Below are 27,006 nucleotides of genomic sequence, written 5' to 3'. Positions count from 1 at the left end.
TTTTTTAAAGTGAAATACTTCGAAAATATATTAAACTCACCAGCATTGTGTAGAATATACATGTTATTGAAACAATGTATGTCACGAGATGTACATCTATTCCAGACACTGAAAGAAAAATAAAATAATTTAAATAATCCAAAAGGCATTATATAAGTGCAAGGTTTTATACCCAATTAATCTCATTGCATTAATCATTATCTGGTTCTTTGAAACTTGCCCAAAATATTTAGAATTTTCAAATGATGTGTTAATTACATATTGTCAATAATAGTTACAGCTTGATCATTTCTTGAAGATTTTTATATGAATTAAAAAATAACGGTTAACTAAAAAGTATTGCAATGATATTTAAAAGGTTTTATTTATAAATATTATTTAATGAAATATTTTTATTGTACACAGTTCTTCAAATCTTTTTCAAGCTTAAGTAATTTGAATAAATACAAAGAATACAAAAAATTACTTCCGTTTGTTTTAAAAATCGCTGAACTATTAGTAAACTCTTTAAAAAGTATGAAAATATTGAATACAATATTTTATTTTTAAATTTTATAGAGATTTAATTCTATGAATTTTTATTTAAAGTGATACCTTGAAAATTTCTTTACAAATTTTAAACCATTTTAAAAAGTAGAATTTGGAAAAAAATAAAATATTACTATTACATGAAAATACAAAAACAATTATATAGACCTAAGATGCACATATTGTTTGATTTCATTTATGCTATTATTTAAAATGCAAAGTCAATAACAATCGAATTTCATTTTTGGAAACAAATATAAGCAAAAATAATCTTTTCATTTTTCGTACTTAAATAAGACATCAATTACTTAGCTAAAGCCCCCTTAAATTTAAGTAACACATGCTAATAAAAATTATATCATAACGTGCACTATTTATTTAGGATAATATTATAACCCATTATTTTATAAATAAAGGATTAGGATAACTTATTGACTGATTTTAAATTTTTTTCTTTATTTGTTTTGTTTTAAGTTTGGCGCAGAAAAGGCGTGTACGCATTTTCTTACACTAAATTATGATACATAATCCACGTTAAATAAGTTATATATAGGAATAAAACATAAAATTACATACTAACACTTTAGAAATAACAGCCATTTCTGATAAATCGTTTACCAATTTAACATCATAGTTTATTACTAACTGAACCATCTAAAAATAAAGTTATAGCCATAAAAAATAAGAAATAATCATAGACAAACCTTAAAAATACTCAATATTGTTTTAAATAAAAAATACTAAAATATAATTGAAATTCTTATTTCGATAATGATATTCTCTCACACACTTACATACACACACATTCATTTAATATTCCCTTTGTTACGTGACTGTGAATTTAGAGCCATTTTTTAATAACTGACTTTTTAAATATTTCGATAGACCGTTAGTGTCTACCACCCTGGTCGAGGTTGTAGTACAGGCGAGATGCAGTAATTGTGAAGAATTTCTACAATGTTTTTGTTTTAGGCATGGGTATTAAAAGTTCACTATTTGGATTTATCGGTTCCAAGACTGTGACCAGTGTTGAAAAAAAAATGTAAATCGATGGAATATATATTGAGGAGTATCTGCTTTAAGTATTTTGTGTAGCATAAAAAGAGTGTTTAGTGATATTTTTTATGAAATTTCAACCAGCCAAATTATTTATAATCGGATTATAAATGCTCACGCAATATAATATTATAAATAAAACGAATGCAAGTCATTTGAATTTTTTTCAGTCGTTTTTCTAGATAGTGTACCATGTCATTGTAAACTATGTCACAGTTTTAAAAATGAGATAGAATTAATGACTGCATGAGTGTAGATTTCACGCACACTGGCAGGAAATCCTTCAGACGATTCAGATAGTGAAGCGCAGAATATATATTTTTTTACAATTGACAATAATTAAAAAATGTTTTAAGTATGTAATTAGATATTTAATGTAATCAGTGTTTAAAAAAAGTGTATTAACATCAAAATATTCTTGATATGAAAAAATTTCATTTCAACAGCAGATGTAAGTTGAAACTTTTGTTTTGTTATATTTACAAATATTTCTGAAAACGATATAATAATAAGATTCCAAAAATTATCACACATAAAAAGAGTAAATTACACTAATTAGTTGCAACAATAAAAAGATTGGTGTATATTAGGCTTACAAAAATAATAACAATGCTTGTTGTAATTGCTTTTGAATGTCATATATATTAAATAACTTTATTAAAAATTTTCTTCTATTTCTTTGAATATCCTAACTACAAATTCGTTATTGTGATTCACAAACCTTGAAACATTCGATTATGCTTCATTGCACTTCATAATATTTGAATCCTGGAAAGTCTTACGGTGAAACATGTTAAGCATTTTGTTTGGCTATTCATTGAGCTACATACCAATGGCTGGAACAATAAACATATTCACGGTCCATATGTTGTCAATAATTCGGAGTAGAGCACATTTGTCTTCAAATATTGTTTTATTTTATACATTGTCAATAAATGATTTAACCCTTGTTTTATAAAATATTATGAAGCAATTTAAATATCTGCTAAAGACACGTCAATGACAAAAATATTTAGGTCCTTTACATCATCAGAGCAATAGTAAATTGTAACACAATAAATTAGACAGCACTGTCCCTTTTTGAGAAGCAGATAATATCTAAATGTTTATTAATACTTTAAAATAAATTTCATGCTTAAAAATATCACAAATGATGCACTGCACTAAATTTAGTTATAAAAGATGGCAATAGGCTGCTCCTACCTGTGAATACCACTTCATCAACTGTTGTGTAACAAAACGTTGGAATGCCATTTAAACTGCTCTACTCTGCTATGAAGGGTGGTATGTATCAGTGAAGAGGTTGAATGAAAATCATGATCCAATCACTACGCACTTATGAAACATAAAATAGTGTTACACTTCGCCTAAAAACTAGTAAGTAATTAATATTTAATGTATTAATTTAAAAATTTTAATAAAGCGAGCTAAAAATACTTATGTGGTGATATTTAAAAAAAAGAATGACTTTCCATTGTCTTTATTGAAATCGCCCACTTGAGAAACGGTGCCCGAAAACTTGGGTCATATTTTTCTTTTGGTCCATTTTGTGTATTTGAGCAGGTTACTTAGATAAATTCCAAGCAGAGTGTGTAGTAATACCGTGTTCATCCCTAGACTTTCTTATTCTTTAATTGTGGGTATGAGTGTCACTCAGTTTATCACAGTGAGTATCTATAGTTAGTATCTATAGTTGTGTCCGCTCGGAGTTTTGTGGGGTGTTTAGAGAATGTTAAAGAACATTGAAAAGAATAATGTTAACTGAAAAATCTGTAAGGAGAATATTTAAAGAAATCAACACTACACGAAACTTGGCACAGATATTTTGACTTATTCTATGTAAATTAATCAATATCTTGAACAAAATTCAGTGAAACTTTGGAAGCTAGACGACTCGCGATACACGCATTACCGACTGGTTTCCTAGTTTCAGGCGAAAACAGTTTGCAGCTCACGATCCACCATACATGTTGAAGTAACGTCTGTGTTCTCAGTCGGATATAGCAGGCGCTACTGCTTTGCTGAGTCAGTGGAAAGTGTAACATGACAGAACTTGTCTTTTATAATTTATAGTTTTTAAACTGTTTTATTTTTGATGATTTCTCCTTTTTAAATTGTTTTATTAGTCACAGTTAATAACTAGGCCTAATTCGAAACAAAAAATTATATGTATTTTTGCTGCTGTAAAATTTGTGCACAGTTAAAAAGTTTGTTTTAGCATAATTTCATTCCTATCGTTTATCTTCTTGCGTCTTTCATTTTGCCATACGACAAGTTAATAATAAATTCACTGTTATAGCTACAGCCTGGATATTACTAAAGGAATTCAACTCTTATGTACTATATGCTACAGCCAAAACATACAGTTAACCAAATACCATACATAAAACAAACTTTTTCTAAAGTAAAAAATGTATACCCAAAATTAGTGTAGATTTAAAAAAATAATATTACTTCTAATGCACATTTATGTCTCTTATTACCATTCATGTGAGTGACATTTTTGTCTGCCATTTCATTTACTGTGTGTACCATAAATATTTTATTGTATGTTTTAGATTCAGTTCCAAGTGTTCTGTTAGCGGCACCTGACAGGCCAACACGTTCTTGCGTGAAGCACTGGTGACTGGCCTTGCCTTCAGGAAATTGTTTCTGCATTTTGACATAAGAAAACTTTTTAGCAGTAGTTTTGGTAAATTTATAAAGTTCTGCTTAAACCAAAATATATATTAATATAAATTTTGAATCTCTTACATTATTTTTATATTTGCTGAAAACCAAATTATTTACTTTACTTAAAATCTCGATTTAATCGTTTATTTATATACAGTGTAAATTGGTCGTGGAGTAGGTGTGTTCCGGTCCTGCGGGTTTAAAGCCATCTATTTTTTATTTGGAGATGTTTTGAATTTACGATTATAGATGAATAACACACAATACATGAAAAACAAAATAGTTTGATGCCTTCTTCGATTCTAACTTTTGGTTTAGGATACCAAAGTGCCAAGAGGAATTTTTTAATTCAGCAAGATTCAAAAACCCTAAACATTTTGTTTTCCTTATTCAAATAAAATAAAGCATCTTATAATAAAAATAGAGACATATATTAAATTTTATAATCTTCCCGTTATACTTAAAACCAAAGCAACATGAAAATCAAAAAAACACTAACCCTTAAAACATTAAAGTTTTTTTGACGTGACAACGTCTAATAAATCGATGAACGCCAGCTGCACGCACGAAAAAGTGTCCCGTTACGCTCATTGAACGCTTGCGCCACATCTGTCTCTATTCCACTTGACTGTTTATAAAGTAAAGTGAAAAGTTAATGTGGTTTTAATTTCTTATTACAATAACATTTTCGGCAATAAAGGTTAATTATTCTTGCATTTTAAAAGTATGATTACTAGTGTAATTTCAATTATTTTTTATATTATTGAAATAAAAATGATTCAATTTTATTCATATAGTATGCAATCATTACATCAATGTTTTGTTATGACGTTGTCACGTTAAACTATCGTCCGTAAACAGACATTACAGACAACCGATTTTTTTTAATAATGCTACAGACTTGGTTTATCAAAAGATCTGTAAACAACCGATCTAAACTTGTCCATCTTAATTTTTATATTCTATGCCCATTTAAATTACATGAATTAATTCCTTTAGCAACTAAGTGTAGAAACAAGGTATTTCGGCTTTGGTTGTATCAGTACACTTCTGAATAATGTGACTTTATTCATTTATCCTATCATTATATCAATATCTGTATAATCCGGACTGAATGAACCTATGAAGTTGGCCATTATAGTGTGATTTTGCATTCTTTGATGCTCTCACATAAACTCTTAACCAATAAACATTCTAGATTCATCTTTTTTTTTAAATTGTCACCAATATCTATAAAAAATAGCACTTCTACAGCAAAACAAAGATAATCATTAAATAGAAGATCAACCAAAAAAATTGGTTGTCTGTAAAGTCAGTTTACGGACGATTGTTTTACGTGACAACTTCATAACAAAACATTAATGAAATGATTGCATACTTTAATGAATTAAATTTAATAATTTTTATTTTAATAATAAAAGAATAAATACTTGAAATTGTACTAGTAATGAGATTTTTAAAATGCAAGAATAACTAACCTTTATTGCCAAAATTGTTGTTGTAATAAGCAATGAAAACCACATTAACTTTTCACTTCACTTTATAAACAGTCGACGAAACAGTTCACGTGTAGATGACTTGTAATTAATTTTAAAAACGGGAATTTAGCTATAAAGTTTAAATAAAATTACGAACAAAATTTCATATTAATAATCTGTAATCAAATATCTATCATCAATTATAATAATCACCATTCATTTTTAGTCAATTATAACATAACCTTTTATTACACATTAATCTTTAAACACTCCCATTCGTTTACTAATTATCCTATAATCTTCCTATTCTTAACAGAAAAACACAGATTGGAAGAAGTTAAATAGCAAACATGTATAAAAGTTATAGTTAAAATAATCTGTTCGTTAAAGTAATAAACATATTTGAATTAATGAGTGCAAATAAAAGTAAATTTATCAATTAAATTTTAGATTTCATTTCACTCCTTCTTTTTATCCATACAAAATAGTGATAATTCAGTAAAAAGATTCAATTCTATTCATAAAAGTATGCAATCATTTCATCAATGTTTTGTTATGACGTTGTCACGTTAAACTATCGTCCGTAAACCGACTTTACAGACAACCAATTTTTTGTGAAACAAAACTATACCTATATTAGCCTGTACAGATGTTTAACATGACTTTATAGTAAACATTTATTTACTTTAAAACTTACCGTGATTAAAAGTTAATGCTGGTACGTAAAGGACAATCGGGATGTATAGAAAAATTGATATGTCAAAAAGTAGAGACATAAGAAAGCGTATTTTCTGGTTGAAGCGCAACTCCAAATACTGAAAAAGAACTGTTGGTTAGCCACATTTGACAACATGACAAAAAAAAACTTTTCCAATAATCTCCAAAGAATTTGGTATCGGAGCGAGCTATCCTTAACTAATCAAAAATTATTATTTTTTAATTATTAAAAATTTATCAGAGATTATTAATATTTTAAACAATACATATTTTGTGTGTTATTATTTCTTATAAAGAATCATTTTAATAAAATTTATTTTTGTTTAGTGTTTATTTTAACGCTAGTTTATATAAGGCTTATAATGTGCTCAAAATAATTAAGATGATACGGAAATGTTTTTAACAAACATTATTTGTTAGGACGTAGCCAAGTGTCCTGAGTAATTTTTGAGAAATTATTTAAAGGGCCGCTTGCAGGTTCAGGTAAGTGAAGTTACAGCAAAAACTTGGAAGGTTAATGAAATGTTTTAATACTCCACTTCACCTCAAGTCACGACTTTGCTGCCGGTCTAAGACTTTAAATATGGCCATTTACATCATTTTCGTTGTTGGTCCGCATCCAGTGATCTTTGGACCATTCCTCTACACGTTGTGCCAACACATGCTGAGACCACACTAACGTCGTTGGCGTGAAACGTAACTCAAACATTTTTATTTTTTGGCAACTGGCAGTTTCAGTGTGAAAAAAATGATAGGCGGATATCTATCGGTGGGCTGGAACAATATGAAGTCGCATCAATCGATTGTGACACAGCGAGTAAATTGTTGCCACAAGATTAGCAGCTCGTGCATCTGCAGTATTATTTCTTTGTTTTTTTTTTCTAAAAAAAATATCCGAAGCATATGAAGGAATTTAAATAATTGTTGCAAACCTAAGCTATGTGAAATATTAAAAGGTATAGATACAAAAATACTTTATTTAATACATAGGATAATTGTGACAAAATAAAGATCATTATTAAATGATAACAATTATATAACTAACATGTCAAACATTAAAAATAATAGTATATAAATTGGGATATTTTTGTAGGCTTACGCTTTAAAAGCAGCAATATAATAAATGTTTTATAAATGATCTGAAACGTTGTACACAAATCTCTAATATTTACGCCTAATTAAAATATTAACCATAATATTTCCGAAACATATCCAGACATGTCTGCTGAGTCGATCCGAGATCATTATAATTTACCACCACAAATGTTGGTTCATATAAAAGTTCCCTATGACCATATTTCAGGGCTCAAAACACAATGGTGCAACAGAAAATGATTAAACCATTTTATTAAAGAAAATCAAACTTGAACTGTGATGACGATATTGGCCAGAAGAGGTTATTAGACCAATTTTTTGACAGTAAAATTGTGCTAAAATATACTTTTCAGTCAAAATTTAAATTTTTTAAATAAAGTATTTTGAACACAAAAATTTACGAAAGATCTTTTTAACAGATTATGTTATATTCTATTTCTTATATTCAATTAAGTATTTTTTTAATTAAATAAAAAAATTCGTCTGGTATCTTATTGAAGAAACTAGTTTTCTCATAGCAGACAAAATAAAACGATAGTTTATAATAATTTAAAACTAAATCGTTACCTCGTAAGTAGATGTGAGCTTCAGGTCGAAGAAAACAGGCAGGAACAGGTAGTTGTTTATTAGACTAGCTATCACCAAACTGAACGAAATAGCATAGTACTGCGTCCCATGAGTGTACACCTCAGTCGGTACTCCGATCAGCGCAATTCCAGATAGCTGACTGTAAACAAAAATACCTTGAAACAAAGAACTTTCAAAAAACTATTTTTGTTGATATAAGTGAATTAAGCGTACGAAAATTTTTTACTTCCGTTGAATAAAATAAGATTTTCTTATATTTGCAATATTTGAAGTATAGCAGTACTAATATCGATAAATAATTAGTGGAAAGTATTTAATAGATTATAACCTTTCTCTTTTTTTAAATTAAAATTTCTGGTTTATCTTGTAACGCCCCTCGTGCCCTTAAATTAAATTATTTTAATTTAATAAAAAAAGCTTGGAAACTGCTGGGCAAAATATGAAGAAAATTAAAATTATTTACCAGAGGGGGGCACGAGGCGGTGAACAAGACAAATTTCACACTCCCTGCACACAAGCCACTTGGGAGTTCATGGATCGTTAAATAGAAGAAGGTATGTGATAAATAAATACACTACATAAGAAGTTTGGTCTACAGGTTTCCTTGGTTTATTATGACGACGTTTTGTTTGCGCATTATTCTGATATCACAATCAAGATTTTAACATGTAACAAAAATATGGGGGCGCCCCGTAATTATTTAAAACAACACATATTCAACTTTAACAAAGGAACGATTACATAAACAAAAATTTAAAAATTTGAAGTATCACACCAAAATTTGATTCGTCTAATGATTACATCGATAATAAGTTTCCTTGATTCTACATTCTCTTGGGGATTAAGTTCTTAAATCACTGCTCGCTGGTAGGCTACTGATTCTTTTAATGTAGTTCGTAGATAGAAAGGGGGGGAGATGTTTATTTTGCATAATCACCCGGGTCTTCACGGTGAGACGTCGGGTCGGGAAAGATCTCTTCTAACGTGACTCGGAGTTCGAGGTCCAGGACCACGAGATGGGAACAATTTGTCTCCCCAGCACTTCGACCCTGTCTGAAACACAAGTCAAATTCAAAACGAATTAGACCTGCTTCCAGACAGTCATACACAGTCGGCGCGAAAGGCCAACAAACGGGAATTCGGGGAGGAAAAAAAAAGGCCGGATTACTCACCAAACAGGGTGTGGTTTCAGGCTGACGAGATGTCTCGCGCCTACATCAGGATGGCGCGCACCGAGATACCGTGGATGACACAGAAGAAACCAAATTTTTAGAAAAATAAAAAAAAAATAAAATCTAACTAAACATGACTTTTTCTATTAACTACTCCTGACTGGCTACTGTACAAATGGGATCACATCCCTCAAGACCGTTGTCTACATTCTTAATAGAAGTCGTTTCCGTCGTAGCCGCGACAAGAGACGGAGAGAAGTTTAGCCCGAACTGCTGAGCGGTTAGTAGCCAATGCCAGAGAGCCTCCTGGAGGACCACGCTCCTAAAGTCTCTAGGAAGAAGGAGGGGGAAGGTTCGGTTTTATGCCGAAAATTTCCGAAGGAGTCCGAGGTGGTCGTGACAACAACACGACATGCGCGCTCTCTACCGGCGGTAACAGGAAGCTACCAAGAATCGACTTTAACAGGATGCGACTAGAAAGCATAGTGATATGGCGTAGCAGGTGGTGCGCTCTGGCGGCCTAAAGGGGAACTAGCGGAGGCGGTGAACGGACCCGCCGCCAGGTGTCACTGGCGTGGTCTCTGCTCGCTGGCCACAAGGGCCGAAGTTTCTTTTTCTGCCGCTAGATGTCGAGGAGGTCTCTGTTGGACCAGAGAGAATGTCCTTGAAGCAGGCCATCGTCTTGGATAGGTTCAAGTCAGGTCACTGCTCCTAGCATAATTTATCAGAACAAAGGGGGGGGGGGGGGAGGGGAGGTTGGACAGAAAACGCCACTGAGTTGGGAACGGAGGTCCACTGGAGACCCGTTCGTGATGAGACTCGCTATTCTCAGCAGGCCTCTAAGAAGTAGCAGCTTGCAGGCCAGATGCTGCTCTAAGCAATTTTGGTCATGCAGGGAATTAATTTTACAAACCCGGGACGTGACTGCAGGCGAGAGAAATTTCAACCGGGCTGCCCACGTCCACATTAGACTAGCAAAATATCAGATAGGCCCCTGAAAAGGTGCTTCACTCCACTGGCACAAAGTTTAAACATGTGGCGTACACCAGCCTAACAAAGAGTCATCAACCAGATGAATTAAAAAAATAAAATTTCTAAAATTAATTTAAAATTAAATAAAAAATTTAAAAAGGTGTCGAAATGCCTAATTTCCGGCACAATATACTAGAAAATTAAAATTGATAAATTATTTACTTAGTAAATGTAAGGAAAGTATATGATCATTGTTATATATTTTTAATCTAAATTCTTATTTTGTATGGTAAAAATTATCATTACAAACTGTTATTCAAAAACAAGCCGGTCATAGACTGATATTTAAAAGAACTTGTGTAATATATTTAAGCGAAAAACCACTCATTGACTCACTCATCACGAATTTTCCAGAACTGCAATAGGTGCAGACATTAAATTTTTAACGTATATTCCTTATAATACACTACATAAAAATTCTCTCAGAACATATTTTACAACAATCGGCTCCAAGCGGAGTTGCGAAAGCGTTAAAAATCAAAATTGCACGACTTTTAAAAATAAGTTCTTTAAAATTTGCTGGAGCATTCAAGAAAAAAAATTTCCTCTTTTTTTTTTTTTTAAATATAGCTTATGTCTTACAGACTCGGAACTTAGCAGTGATGTTCCCTATACTGCATTGACAACTGAAAACGGATTTTTCTGAAAATTCGCTTCCAATGGAGGTTTCGCCTGGGCAAGTTCGTCCGTACGTTTATTATTTGTCACTTTGTTCTGGCTTCAATAAAAAACTTCTTCATGGATATTATGAAATGTATTTATTAAAAAGGTGTTTGGTAAACTTAAACACATGTCTATATATATATACACACAGATATACACACAGAATTTCAACTCTACCGAGGGATTTTTTTTAATATGAACTTTAAATAATTATTTGTACCTCCAAATATAATCAAGCAAAAAATATAAATAATGGTTTTGAAACTAAACATGCCAAAATTACAAAACATTTTCCCAAAATTTTACATAGTTCCATCCCTTAGGGTTGTAAAAGCTGTTGGTTGGTTTCAAAAATAAAATTGCATACTTCCACATTTACGCAATGTTTACTTAAGAATCTAAGAATGAACGTCATGTAATTGATTGATTTTGAAAAATAGTCCGTTAAAGTGTTGAAAAATTGTTGGGATTGTTTTATTTAATTTAAAGGAATCGGTTATCTGAAGGGAATCAAGTGGAGGTTATGAAACTGCGCGAATAATGTATATGAGTTACTCGCATAATTTCTCAAGATTCAACTAGAAAGGGGTAAAACAATTTGGTTTTATAGAAAAAAAAATTAATTTGCAAAAAATTGTTAACGAATGTTATAAACTGAGCATGTAAAACTACATAATAAATAATGTTGCCTGTTTTAAAATTTTTAATGTTCTTGCAAATAGGGAAATTTTAATAGTAATAATTTAAATATCTCAACCAATTAAAACGAAAGGTAATATACTAAGAATGAATAATATCTTATATATAAAATTCTCGTGTCACAGTGTTAGTTACCATACTCCTCCAAAACGGCTTAACCGATTTTTATGAATATTTGTATGCATATTCAGTAGGTCTGAGAATCGGCTACTATCTATTTTGCATACCTCTAACATTTTTATTTTTTGGACAAAATTTTAATTTTTTATTTTTTTATAATGTGGCATTAAAAAATACATACAACCCTAAATTTTCACCCTTCTATCACCATTCCCTAATTTTTAATATAATTTTATATTTTCAACCCCGGTCGATAGCTGACCAATTAACACTTGATCAACCTTCCCCACCTACAGCGAGCTCATTACCTGGATTAACACGTAGACCACATATTATTATGAAATTCCATCCCTAAGGGAGTGAAAAAGTGATGATTTCAATTTATAACAGAAAAAAATCATAGGTCACAGACATACAAATAGTGAGTGTGTGTCATTTCTCTATGATCACGAGGTCTCTCCGCGTCAATTTTCTCCTGGGGCGAACCCGTCCGCTTAATTAAATAAACAGTTTTTATCGTTGAATTATTTCATAATTTATTTTAGTTTGATTTGATACAATACCTATGATTTCACTAAAAGTCAATTTCTACCCCTTCCTATTTTCATTTCCATATTACGAAGTTTCACTTCTTCCACGCGGAGGGACTCTACGCAATAATTTTGCATGCAATTAAAAACTATTTTTTAATGTTGCCAAAGAAGTATAACTTCTCACGCGCGTATCTAAGTACACGCACCCATTTTTTTTCTTTGGTGAGACCAGCCCGCTTAAAGGTGCTCGCAGCGGCTAGCAAAATAAAGGCGCTCATAACAGTTTTGTTCTTAACTTCGTCAATAGATAGAGTTGCCTTGAATTTTAAACGCACCATCGTTTTATGCTTTTGTCATGTCTTTAATTTTCGTTTGTTTGTGCCGTATGCGTTCCTATACCATTCATCCGATTGCGATGAAATTTTGGTGAGTTGTTATGCGCATGCCCGTGAAGATTTCTGACTGTATAACTATTTTCAATAGTTGGAGCACAAATCTTTTCAAAACATGTGTTTATTTCATATTATATAGCGGCACTTCATCTGTTTTGATGTCTAATATCGCACGCATGAAATAAATTATTTAAATATAAAAGAGAGACAGAGATAGGATGATATATATAGAGTGAGATAGAGAGAGACAGAGATAAGTTGAGATATAGCGAGGTACAGAAAATTAAATTGGTTTGATAAAGAGATATATAGATGTATAGAGCTATATAGAGATTTATATATAGAAGAGATAGAGATAGTGGGAGTTATACTTGTATTTATACGAGGGCTGTTTTTTTTCAATTTCCGAAAGGCTATATAAAAAAAGGAAATTTACGTAACATAGTAATTCTACCACCAAAAGTACAGTAGGGTCTTACTTATTTTAATACATAAAAGCCAAAACTATCGAGGCATTTGTCATATCGTAACGCAAGCTTATCTATGCATGTTTCGAAGAAGTTAGCCACCAGTGAATAGAGATAACAGGACAAGTGCCTTGATCTCCCGCTCCCTCACGACACCAATGTAAGGCGGGTGGACTAATCTCGCGGCGCACTGGCTCCCGCGTCAAGAATTATCGCAAGAATATGAATAATAAGGCACAATACTCCGCACAATTAGTCCACCCGCCTCACAGTGGTGTCGTGAGGGAGCGGGAGATCAAGGCATTTGTCCTGTTATCTCTATTCACTGGCGGCTAACTTCTTCGAAACATGCATAGATAAGCTTGTGTTACGATATGACAAATGCCTCGATAGTTTTGGCTTTTATGTATTAAAATAAGTAAGACCGTACTGTACTTTTGGTGGTAGAATTACTATGTTACGTAAAGATCCTTTTTTTATATAGCCTTTCGGAGGTTGAAATAAAAACAGCCCTCGTATTTAGATATAAAGAGATAAATAGATATATAGAGATACATAGTTATATATTTATAGATGTAGATATAGATAAGTATATATTTAGAGAGATGTATAGATGATTTGTATTGGGTAAATACTTCAAACATATTTTAAAAAAAACTGAATGAGGCATTCCAATGCATGCCGAGCATTAGTTAGATAATAGAATCTTTTCAATATTATTAATCTCTTATTTTTAAGCTTTTTTTCTATAGTGCTTTATAGAGTCTAGACTACATACAGACCACCAATTTTTAGATATATACAGGTAAATAACTATACACTGGCAGAACAACGTCTGTCGGGATCTGAAAGTGATATAAATTATTTTGCACACTTGACATTCAAATTAAGAAGATAATTAATGTCCACATCTGATTTCTAAAATGTCCCCTTCACCCTGTGTTCAGCCCGGGCCACGCCGGGTACTGCAGCTATTAATATATCAAAATCAATTTTGATTTATTCGTTCTTATTCTATGCACTCACGCATCATTCATACCATTGAGATGAAACTTTGCAAACTTGACCTTCGAAACAAGAGGAAGGTCACTGTCTAGGTGAGATTTTAATAAAACCAACCTTAAATCATAATTTAATTATGTTTTAATTAAATTTGGCCATTTTATTCGTGACACTTAATTCCTTTGCATGGCAACGGATTTTTCATTGTTGATACCATCTGCGTATCAATGCCAATTTATTATGACGCGTGAGTAGTATCGGATGATCATCAGTAAGTATTTTATGACAGATCCTCTTTTCTTTTGTCCGAATACTACTGGTAGCACGCGATTTGAGAGAGAAAGATAAAGCTTGTTAGAGAAATATAGTGAGATAGAGTGACTTATAGTGAGATGGAAAAATAGAGAAATATAGATAGACATACAGAGATAGAGATAGAGATAGAGAGTTATAGACAATATATATAGAGGGAGAGATGGATTGATATATACAGTGAGAGTTAAAGCAATAAAGGGAGATATATATGTATATATAGAGGGAAGTATAGAAAGAGTTATAGGGATGCTTTGTGTATGTAAACCACCTTAAAATTAATTACAAATAAATTAAATAAGGCATTGCAACGCGTGCTGGGCATTAGCTACTTTACATTATAAGATAAATAATGTGTTTTTAAAATATTATTTCACAAATTACTTACAAATGTGGGGAAATGTATGAGATTTTTATTCTGGAATAAAAAAAATTAAATTCTTGAAGCAAATTATGTGGTAGGTAAGATAATGATGACAAAAATATTACATGATGAGTTCCATAACAAGATATTTTTATTTTTTTATTATACCTCAAAGGTAGAGGAAAGGGGCTTGGTTAGTTTCTATATTTAAAAAGTATCAACATGCCATTCATGTGGTTGGTAAACAAGTAATAAAAAAAGTTACCTACCCAATTATTTGGTCACAGATTTTTTATGAGTTTTCTAAATTCTTCTCGAAGGAGGTTATTTTGTTCTATAATCATAGATAAGGTCTCCCAGGCAACTGAAGCACGCAATATGTAACAAAATGAGAATCACTTACATACTGAATTTTGTAGCATGAGTTTATAATTTTTAATATTATAGTTTAAAGGAAGTCTGAATTTTTTATTATAAATATTGTATTATAGAGGTGAATCAAGCGTAAATTAAAGTAATATGTAAATGTTCCTCCGGTACGGAGACGAGTGTCGCTCCACCATGTTGGATATTGACCTCACGGCAACCATTTTGGACTCAAAAATAAGTCAAAAATGACTCGGAATTCCCAAAAAAATTCCCGTTAAACATTCTCGTTAAAAAAAAATCCCGTTTTTGTCCTTCAAAATGCCATCGGCTTTGAATTTCCTAAAAAAAAAAAAAAAAAATGCTGCTTTAATTCCATATCTACAATCTCCGATAAGCCTCCGGCGACATCGTGGATTATGACGTAATAGTTGAAATTTTTTTTACGGCTGCTATCTTGAAAATCAGTAAATTTTATGCTATAAAATCGGTGAAAATATTTAAAATTCATTAAATTTTATTCATAAAACTTTACTAAAAATATTTGAAAACACTGTTGCACATTTCGATACGGCCGCTATTTGGATTCTATAAAAGTTGCACATTTCTTTACACTCGCCATCTTGGGCGCGTGTTACATAATCGTTGCGCATTTCGTTAAAGAAACAATCTTGGATTCTAGATTGTAGCATTTTTCGTTACGCTCTGCCAATTTGAAAATCTCTAACTTTTATTCTATAAAATAAACAAATTAAAAATTAATAAAAAAATAATTTAACAAAATATTATTTTAACACTAGCTAACGTCCTCGGTCGTACCGGTATAGGACAAAAATAAAAAATGACAACAGATCCTACCTCCACGGAAGCCAGGCAGACTGACATCCCACTACTAAGGCCAGGGTATGTATACATTGCCAATTAGTTTGAGGCCACGTCAGCCATATTTTTTTCGTCTGCTGGAGTCTACCATTTTTTTTTGTGATAGAATGCTCTACCATCATGCTAGTTGATTTTTACCTGCTAAAGTGCAGTAATCATTTATTATTACTCTGGTGTCGCCAACTTGAAATTTTTATGCCATCTTGGAAATTCATAATTATTAAGCTGTAATTTCGGAAAAAAATCCAAAATTCATTAAAGAAATATGCAATTAATATACTGATTGTTTCGATTAGTTCCTGTCCATAGGCTAGATCCTTGACCAATGCAAATATTTTAAATTTAGTAAAAAAAAATGCTTATTTAATAAATCATGTTAAAAATCCTTAAACTAGCCTATGTTCCACATAAACCAGACTTCAGTAAGTATTTATGTCTTCCATCTTGGAAGTCTGTAATTATGTAGCTAGTAATTCGTGAAAAATTCCAAACTTTTTCAAAAAAATCACTTTCTAATATAATGATTGAATATATTGATTCCTGTCCTTGGTTCGATTATAAATATCTATGCAAAAAATAAAGTTCACTTAAAAGCATGCTCATATAATTAAAATTATCATAAATGTTACAGGTTCGAGAAATAAAGCAACACCAATACAAATAAAAACTTTATTACATAAATTATACAAATATAGACAAGGTCTTTGAGCAATTGGAACATTGGATCTCCTGCAACTTTTGTAGCACTTGGTACTGTTGGAGCTGTTGGAGCACTTGGAGCGATTGGAGCCCTTGGAGCAATTGGAGCTGTTGGATCAATTGATGCACTTGGAGCATTGGCGCAGTTGGAGCCAACTGTATATTGGGACTGTGTCGAGCCCATATCACACCATATTAAATTTTCGTTCACATGTTTTTCCTATTTTTTAATGTGCTTTCTTTTTATAAACTGCTTCCTTTTTGTCGATGAATGAGCATAGATAAGTCTGTACTCTGGACATGATTGGCTTAATGGTTCGGAGTCGACTGGTATATTTTCGTGTCATAGAACATGACCGGTTTCAAATGTTGGTCGCATATTGGTGAATGAAACATCTTGGTTCGGAGGCACTTGGCCTATGCGTATGATATTGTACATAATCTTTTAAAATTTTTCGTCGAGTATTGGCGAAATTATACCTTTTGACTGCTGATTGCATGTGTTTGACCACCTACTGGATGCGCTTGGTTACCAACTAGATATGACTTGTCACCTAATGGTCGTACGTACCTGGACGCTGAATAGACATTCCCGGCTACCAACTGGATGCATATTGTCACCTACTGTACGTGCCTGAACGTCAACTACGAACCTGGCCACGAACAGTTACTTCAGAATCCAAGATGTTGCCAGAGGCTTATTGGAGGCTGTAGATGCGGAGTTTTAGCCCTTTTTTTTTTAGGAATTTCGAATCCGATGGCATTTTTAAGTCCAAAAATGGGAAATTTTCTCTCAAAACGTGTAATTTTTCCCAAAAAAACGGAAAATGTTTTAGGAATTTTGAGTCATTATGAGTTATTTTTTTAGTACATTTTTTATCCCAAAATGGCCGCCGTGACGTCAATATTCATGATGGCAGAGGGACACTCGGCTCCTCACGCTGCACTCTGTGCTCGAAGCAACATTTACGTACTACTATTAAGATATTCGGTATGATATGTAATTTATAAAACATAACATCTTAAAAACTTTTATCCTATTTCAGTAATTCTATAATTATTGGCAAATAATTAAGGTTTTATATAATAAACCACATTTACTAATGTAAAAATTTCTATCTGGAAGTAATATTTTATTTGAAGGCTTTAAATTGCCTTCTAAAAATATTGTTCTAATGAAATGACCTAGTATATGGTACATTTTGCCGGATGAACTAACATAATATTTTAATGGAAGTTTTTTATGCATATTTCATTTTACATCTGAAGTAGTAAAAACGGGATGAGTATGGTTTTATTTGTTATCGTACATCGCTATATTTACTATATCTGAGGTTCTGAATTTTCGCATATTCATACTTTTCTAAAAGAGAAGAAACAAATGTTGTGTACTTGTTCAAATAATATTAAGCATAACCACTAATCTACTCGAAAGTAAAATTAGGATTTTAATATATGTATTTTTCATTTCAAAAATTCAAAATCTAAATATATTTTTGATGTCTCCAGTGAAGAAAAACTTGGAGAAAAAAAAGGGGGGGGGGGGGGGGTGAAGTGGTTGAAATTTATTCTTATTATTTTGTTAGTATAAACAAGTTAAATGTAAGAGGAGTAGTAAAAGATATATTAATCATAATAAAACCTACACACGTTTGAAATTAAAACATATTTTTTCTTACAGTGGTAAATTATCAGCCATATCAGGTAATTTATGTAAGTAAAGTGGTCAGTTATTTTCTGGTTTCTCTTGTTGCACGGTTTTAAACTGTATATATGAGTGTCGTGCTTATTGTTACGCATGTAGTTGTTGCTCCAATCAGTACCCTAATTGTGTAGTTAATTTTTAAAGAAACATATGTGTGTACTTTAATCATTACCTGTTACTTTAAACCTACTTATTCAATATGTGTTTTTGATGAGAAACATTTTAGCTCTCCTAAAAAGGCATTTGGTTGTAGTAATTTCGAGAATGCGACAGAATTTAAGGAACGTAAGTGTGTAACAGATGGTGCTGCCATCGATGGTGGAAAACGCGAACTAAACTTCACAACGCTAAAGGGAATCTCTGAAGTATTAACTTTTGGCTGAATTTTAACAAAATGGTTAGTCTTTTCATAAAATTCAATGTAAAAAATAAACCACAAAGCCGGGCTTAATTTTTTAAAAACTTTTTTCTCTTTTATCGGAGCCGTTTCTAATAGTCATAAATTTCGTCTTCGAAAACAATGTTTAGGTAGCAAAAGCAGTGAACTTACTGCTAGCTGCATAATTGTTGCGGTGGGTGCGGGAACTACGTGTGTGATTTGCGTCCAGTAATATAGGTAAGTACTAGCAAACATTCTTATTGAATATTTATCACGCTTGGTATTGATCAGCGTGATGCATTGCCATGTGGCGTTTCTCAGGACGGTTTTATAAACCGTGAAAGAAACGCAATAACGCAAGGAACGCAAGATGCCAAAACTAAGTTTACAGTCCAGGTTTATATACTATGCAAGGGCGCAAGAACACAACATAAGTATTGTTCAACTTCCAACTTTTTTTTGCGTTTTTGCTTGCGTTTTCGATGTACATGCTGAAAGCGAAGTGTTCCGAAAACTTTTATAGACGCAGACATTATGTGCATAGAGGTATTACAATGGTGTTAAAAAAAACATAACGTTATCCTTTGTTAAACTATCATACTGTGAAAGAAAATATCACTTAATTAATATCACTCAATATAATATGTTTTCTTGATAAACTTAACTTAGAAAAGAAGCCAGGGAAAAAATTTGTTTCCAACTGTTTTACAATTTCAAGTGGTCAGGTTGTTGACGTGATGCGTTTTCGTGCTCATAAACACAGCATTTTTCTTACATTGATGAATGTTGCGCTATTACATCGTTTGCAGTCCTTTGCGTGTTTTATAAACTTGGCCTTATCTAAAAATAAATCTAAATATCTAAATATAAAATGCTTTGTTAGTTCGTAAATACACAGTTTTCTCAATCACCACCAACCCCTAATCAACTTCCCGTTGGGGTGGTAAATACATCTTGGTCTCCAGGTGGTAGCAAGGGAGTTTGGTCGCGGGGCGTGGTTTGGGGTGGTTGTGGGTGGCGAAAATGTTAAAACATACATTTCTGTCATTTTCTAACGCATGAGGACTTCTTAAAAGATCTCAAAATTGGTTCAATGGTCCAGAAAGTTCCAAAATATGTAAAACGGTTATAATATTGATCTGGAATGTTCTACCAATTTTCTTAAAATTTCTGGAATAATCTAGAAAGTTCCGAAATGTGTAAAACTATTATAATAGATTTAAAATTTTCAAGAAAGTTCTTAAATTTTTGGAATAATCTAAAACTTCCGAAATGTGTAAAAATTTATAATAAATTTAAAATGTTCGAAAAATTTCTAGAAATTTATGGAATGATTGACATAATTCTATAATGAGTGCAATAATATTATGTTCGATATAGAATGTTCGAGAAAGTTCTAGAAATATCTGTTTTGATCTAGAAAATTCTAAAATGAGTGCAAACTATTATAATCGATATAGAATGTTTGAGAAAGATCTACCAATTTCTGGATTCATCTAGAAAGTTCCAAAATGTCCAAAACTGTTATTATCGATTTAGAAAGTTCGAGAACGTTCTAGAAATTTCCCGAATGATCTGGAAAGTTCCAAAATGAGTGCAATTTGATATGATCGATTTAGAATTTTAGAGAAAAAACTGGAAATTTCTAGAATGATCTAGAAAGTTCCAAAATCAGTGAAATTTATTATGATAGATTAAGAATGTTTGAGAAAGTTCTAGTAAATTCTAGAATGATCAAGAAAATTCTAAAATGAGTGCAAATTATTTTAAGCTATCTAAAATGTTCGAGAAAGTTCTAAAAACAAATTAGATTGATCTGTAAAGTTCCAAAATGTGTACAATAGTTATTATTGATCTAAAAGAACCAAATCGAAGTGATGTACATCTTCATATTCTAGAGTGTTTTGGTACTGGAAATTTTGGAATCTCATGGTATATATAACAAAATTCAGGGACTTTTCGTCAGTTCAATCGTGTTTGCAGTCGGGTAAAGATCAATTGGAATTAAGAGTAAACAGTTACAAAAAAATTCAAGTGATTATCACAAGTGAAAAAGAACAAACTATTTGAATGTTCTGGCACTACAGTATCCGCTAATTTTTTTGGTAAGGTGAGAATGGTTGTCACTTTAATATTCAACAAATCGATCCAGCTACAGATTGCTAAACTAACAAAAAAGTATCAGCTATGAAACTTTATGCTTATCGAATTATGACGAGAAATGGTGAAAATAACCATATTTTACAATGTCAGCAATTATTTCAGCAGGTTAATTTAGATATGTATGGTAAAACTGAGACGGAAAGATTAGAATTTATTCGCCATTATCAACGAAAGTTGCGTTGGGATGAATACATTCATTTGAGCGATGCTATGATGAATGATGGAAACGTCGATAACATGGGAAAATTGTTCATCTTGCCATCTACGTTTACTGGAAGTCCACGTCACATGCTTTAATATGCTCAAGATGCGATAACTTATGTCAGAAAACACGGCCGACCAGATTTATTTATAACATTTACATGAAAATAAAAGACGAATTACAATATGGGCAGGCGGCCAGTGATTGACATGATATTGTTGCCCGAGTTTTTCATCAAAAACAAATGAAATTTTTTTTGGCGCCATCGTAAAAAATCAAATATTTGGTGCTGTTACATGTTGGATGTTTTCAATTGAATGGCAGAAACAAGGATTGCCACATTCTCACAACTTAATTTGGTTTCAAAATAGAATTCAACCAAATCCGATAGATGATATCATTAAGGCTGAGTTTCCAATCCCGGAAGAATATCCTGATTTATATAATATAATAGTGAAAAACATGGTTCTCAGTGCATTAAAGATGAAAAATGTACGAAACGTTATCCAAAGCCACTTTTGAAAGAAACAGTCACCGGCGAAGACGGATATCTGAAATACAGATGTCGACCACCAGAACAATGCGGATTTTCAGCTAAATTTAAAGTACGAAGCAATAAAGAAATTTAAATTAACAATCAATGGGTAGTTCCATACAATCCACTTTTATCCAAAATGTTAATGCCCATATCAATGTTGAATACTGTAGTTTTGTCAAGTCAATTAAATATGTGTGCAAATATATTAATATAGGCAGTGATATGGCTGTTTTAACGGTAACCAAATAAAACCAACATGATGAGGTAAAACGATATAAAATGGGTCATTACATCAATACTAACGAAGCGAATTTTAAGTTTTCCAATTCACGATCGAGATCCGCTGGTTCTCCATTTATCCGTCCACTTAGAAAATAGACAACGTGTGTTTTTCACTACAAAAACGGCACAAAAAGTTGCTACAGAACCACCAACACGAACAACTTGAACAGCGTTTTTTGAACTATGCCAGAAAGATCCATTTTCTAAGACCTTAATTTATTCAGAAGTACCAAGCTATTATACATGGACTACAACAAGTAAACAATTTAATCCTCGAAAACGTGGAATGCCAGTAGAAGGACATGATGGAGTATTCAAGAGTTACATAATAGGACGAGTCTACACAGTGCATCCAAAAAACGCTGAATGTTTCTATCTACGTTTATTACCACACACTATTCGTGGCCCAACGTGTTTTGAAGACCTAAAAACTATCATTGGTTACATTTGTGAAACATATCGAGAGGCATCTCAAAGATTAGGTCTACTAGAAAACAATAATAATTGGGAGTTATCTATGAACGAAGCAGTCCAAACGGCAACAGCGAATCAAATTCGTGAGCTATTTGCAATTATATTAACTACATGTGATCCTTCTAATCCAAATAGACTATCTATGGCTTAAATATCGAGAATGTATGAGCGATGACATCTTGGCTGAACTGCGACGAAAAATGAAATTGATTTCAATGAAGAAATTTTTAACAAAGCTTTGATATTGATAGAAGATAAATGTTTAGCAATATCTAACCAAACGTTAGTAGATACAAATAAGTGTTCAATCTCCTAAACGAAGTCATTTGGATGCTAAGAACAGTGAATTTTTAAGAGAAACAAATTGTAATATCGACGAATTGGGGCTTTGCATTCAACACAAAAAAAAACTTATTAATTCAGAGTCAAAAACAGGCATATGATATAATAATGGTTTACTATAGAAAACAGCAAGGTGGCCTAATATTTTTAGACGCACCTGGCGGCACTGGGAAAACATTTTTGATAAATTGAATCCTAGCTGAAATCCGTGCAAATAAAGAAATTGTTCTCGTCCTGGCATCATCGGGACGAACAACGCATTCTGGTTTGAAATTAGCATTAAATGTAGCTGACTATGAATTTCCGGTATGTGACATGACAAAAGAATCAGCACGTGGACAAATATTGAAACAGTGCAAATCCTTTATATGTGACGAAAGCACAATGACCCATAGAAAATCACTATAAGCACTCAATATAACACGTCAAGGTTCACGCGACAACATGAATATAAGGGGTGATGTGTTGTTAATACTAGCAGGTGATTTTCGTTAAACGCTTTCTGTCATTCCCAAATTGACGCCGGCAGATGAAATTAATGCTTGCTTAAATAATTCGTATATATGGGAACACGTAAAAATAAATTAACAACGATCATGAGGGCGCAGAATTCAGGAGATGAAAAGGCACAAGAATTTTCTGAAAAACTTTTACATATAGGAGAAGGCACCTATCCAATAGACGAAAATACTGGGCAAATAACATTAACTAATGAGTTATGTAATGTTGTTGAAACACCTGAACAACTTATTAATGAAGTAGGCCTATATCCAAATATTATTGAAAATTATACCAATTCTGGTTACGCGACCGAATTATTCTAGCCACGAAGAACGACATTGTCAACGACATCAACAACGTCATCGAGGAAATGATTCCGGCCTAAGAGAAAATTTACATGTCAATTGATACAATGACTGATGAGCTGGAATGCGTCAATTTTCCTTCTGAATTTTTAAATTCATTAAATGTTCCAGGAATGCCATTATACTGTCTTAAATTAAAAATTGGTTTACCATTTATTGTATTACGAAATCTGAACTATCTGAAACTGTGTAATGGTACGAGAGAATGCATCAAACAGCTACGAAATAACGTCATTGAAGCCAGTATAATGTATGGTAAAGGAAAAGGAAAGATATTATTCATACCACCTTTAATATCAAATGGATTGCCCTTTACTTTTAAACGGTTACAGTTCCCGGTGAAGTTGGCTTACAGCATGACTATTAACAAAGCACAGGGCCAAACATTCCAGTACTGTGGAGTTGACTGAAGGGAACCATGCTTTGCAAAAGGCCAACTATACGTCGCATGCTCAAGAGTAGGATAACCTCGAAATTGGTTTATATACAGTACGAACAACAAAACTATAAATGTAGTGTATACAAGTGTTGTGAAAATAAATTCAAAACAAAAAATAATATTAAAATAAAAAATGTAATTGTATAATATATATCAATATATAATGTAACATTTAATGTGTATATGAATAATATAATATGTAAATATGTAAATAAAACATGAATTTATAATTTACTAAAGTTTTCTTATAATTATTTTAATTCGTTAATTAGTTTACTCTATTATATATACTCTATATACACGTATGTTTGATAACCGAATAAGTCTTTCAATATCGGAAATAGAAATATATAATATCTATGTTATAAATGTATTTTTATACCATTAACCATGCGATGTATTTTAACCCGAGCAACGCCGGGTTTCGCTGCTAGTACGATATAAATGGATAGTTTGTGATACGCGCGCTATACCACTGTGCTACTAAGGCTCTTTGGAATTTATAAGTAGAATATTTTTAAATGCTCGCTTGTTAACCTAATCTCGTCACCATTATTTTTTTTTACTTTTGTAATAATGTTTAAAAGAAGTATTTCAGTTAGTGTAAATAATGTTGAGTATATTCGCACTGTACGCCTCGTGGTTGGTAGACATTTGGTCTTCATACCTGACATTAGTCATGACTTGTTTTAAGGCACACCAATTATCAGCAAAAGGAATCAACCTCAAATTTTCAAATGACATTATAATGTCAGTCACAGAATTTATTTTTAATACTCACTTTAAACAAATAACTTCCGTTATCATTTTAATGCCAGTTTTCTTAGTTATTTTACAACTTCATATTAATTTTTACTGTAACTAATTTAGTTATCAAATAAATTACCGGGATTGTTTGATTTCCATAAAGTTTCATTTGTCACAACAATACATTTACATTGAACCCTAATAATTACGAAATTGACCATATAGGGGTAATTGTTTCTACACGTGGGTCCGCCATCTTTGTGTCAAATTACCGTTTACCGATTTCCGTTCCATTTTCACGAAATTACTCCCACCAAATGCCATATAACTTATATGTTAATTCATCAGTAAACATTTAATGTATGGTTTTTTTATAAGTATACTGAACCAAATTCCGTTTGAATAAGCATTTCAATTGATGTTCGAAAATTGTATAATTGGTGACAACCAAAGATTAAAAGCTTAAGGACTCAATTTTATTCCTTTATAAAAAAATATATTGGGATCAGTTTTTGAAGTCAGTCTCTTTGAAACAAAATATAGTTTAATGGTCTCAACACAGTCTTCACGCGTTATATAAATAGTTAAGTTTTACAGTTATGCAAAGATATGCTCAGACGTAGTCTCATAGTAAATAACTGCAGATGGCTGATTGAATAACGCATCAGATTGTGCATAAAAATATTAATTACTCTTGAATATTCAATGGTACAACTTTCTGGCCATATAAGTGAAACTTTCAAACATTAATGGACCTGAGAAATTCTCATAAGTGAAGATAATTCACCTGAACACAAGCGAGACGGCAATGGGAAACACCTTCATGGATCGGCCACCCAGGAGGTAGTCGGCTTTGGTGTCCTGCTTACCACACACGCCAATGAGACCACCTACTACTGTGGATAATGCCACCATCAGACCGAAGGCACTGTAGTCCGCCCATCCAAAGTAGGGGGATGGAGTGCCAGTGGAGTTAGTCATGACGCATTGGTGGATACTACCCGAACTCTGCGACAAAACATTTTCAAACACTTAATACAGCTTCTCAAAATCTATTCAATTGTTTTGAAATAGTTATAATGTTTAAGGTCCTGCAGAAAAATCAATTAAACACAATACATAAATTGCAATTGATGGGTAGGCCTATTAGGGAGAAAATTGAGCTTAGAAGTAAGGAATCACCTTTGCTCTTAATAGCAGTGATTCTTGGGAAGAAATTTGGAAAACTGTTATCTGGACGGTTATCGTAATTCCAGCCCATGTTAATTTTAATATAAATCTAAAATTTTAACGTTGTTACTCATCGCTTAGTTTAAGAGAAAGTAGAACCATACACATTTATGTTTAAAATAAAAACAAAATATCTTAAATTCTTTTACTTATATCTATCTAATCACACTAAAAAAAAAATTCTACCTGTGTAAGATTTCTATGACTTACCTTATCAGAAGCAAACTAGTTAGACCTTAAACAGCAACCCCACCTCAGTATCCTCACGAAATGTTATCTGATTTGTTAGCAGTCCTTGACCATAATGGCTAATCCTAATGTAAACGTCTTTCAATTGTAACCTTTAACATGGGTAAGCATGGCTTTAAAAATGTGTTTGTCTTCATGAGAACAATGAGAAGTTATAAAATTTTTGTGCTGAAGTAGATTGCATACTTTTGCTACTGTTGTCTAATGAACTATACTTTTTTCTAGGTTAAAACGCGTTGAAGTGGTAGAGTGTACCGGCGTTTCGCTTAGCATTGTATCAGACATTCTCTGTGGTGAGAAATATACGGTTGATTATTTAACCCTGATAATTACTGCTACAATTTTGAGCGAAACTTTGGTGCAAGCTATCACTTTTATGCGGCTAAGCTTCAAAAACATTGTTGACCTGATATATCTATCTCCTCTTTGCCAGGCTGTACATATATGATTTATGGTGGATTTGTCATCAATATTTTTGTTATTGAAGATGGGACGAAAAATTATTTTAGTTCATATGTTGTATACACTTGAACAAAAATATTGATACCTATG

The 27,006-nt window shown here is 32.1% G+C and overlaps 2 protein-coding genes across 9 annotated transcripts in view; one reads left to right on the top strand and one right to left on the bottom strand.

The window, feature by feature from the left end:
• LOC134533681 (sodium-coupled monocarboxylate transporter 1-like) overlaps positions 1–26,469 on the bottom strand; it is a 141,834-nt gene extending 115,365 nt beyond the window's left edge. For 2 of the 8 annotated variants that reach the window (XM_063371234.1, XM_063371233.1), the window contains exons 1-5: positions 26,158–26,252; positions 25,763–25,983; positions 8,115–8,274; positions 6,433–6,550; positions 41–108 (exon numbers count right to left, since the gene is read on the bottom strand). In XM_063371234.1, coding sequence (XP_063227304.1) covers positions 41–108; positions 6,433–6,550; positions 8,115–8,274; positions 25,763–25,956 — 540 coding nt within the window. In that variant the 5' untranslated portion in view covers positions 25,957–25,983; positions 26,158–26,252. Of the gene's footprint in view, positions 1–40; positions 109–6,432; positions 6,551–8,114; positions 8,275–25,762; positions 25,984–26,157; positions 26,333–26,415 lie in introns of those variants that run through there. The other 6 variants (XM_063371228.1, XM_063371231.1, XM_063371230.1 and 3 more) reach the window with 5 other exon arrangements.
• The window catches only part of LOC134534406 (lachesin-like), a 424,713-nt gene that overhangs the window by 49,535 nt on the left and 348,172 nt on the right, over positions 1–27,006 (top strand). The window lies entirely within an intron of this gene.

The sequence above is a fragment of the Bacillus rossius genome, chromosome 7 (genome assembly GCF_032445375.1).
Source record: "Bacillus rossius redtenbacheri isolate Brsri chromosome 7, Brsri_v3, whole genome shotgun sequence".
Lineage (NCBI taxonomy): Eukaryota > Metazoa > Arthropoda > Insecta > Phasmatodea > Bacillidae > Bacillus > Bacillus rossius.
This window is presented reverse-complemented; position numbering and strand designations above follow the sequence as displayed.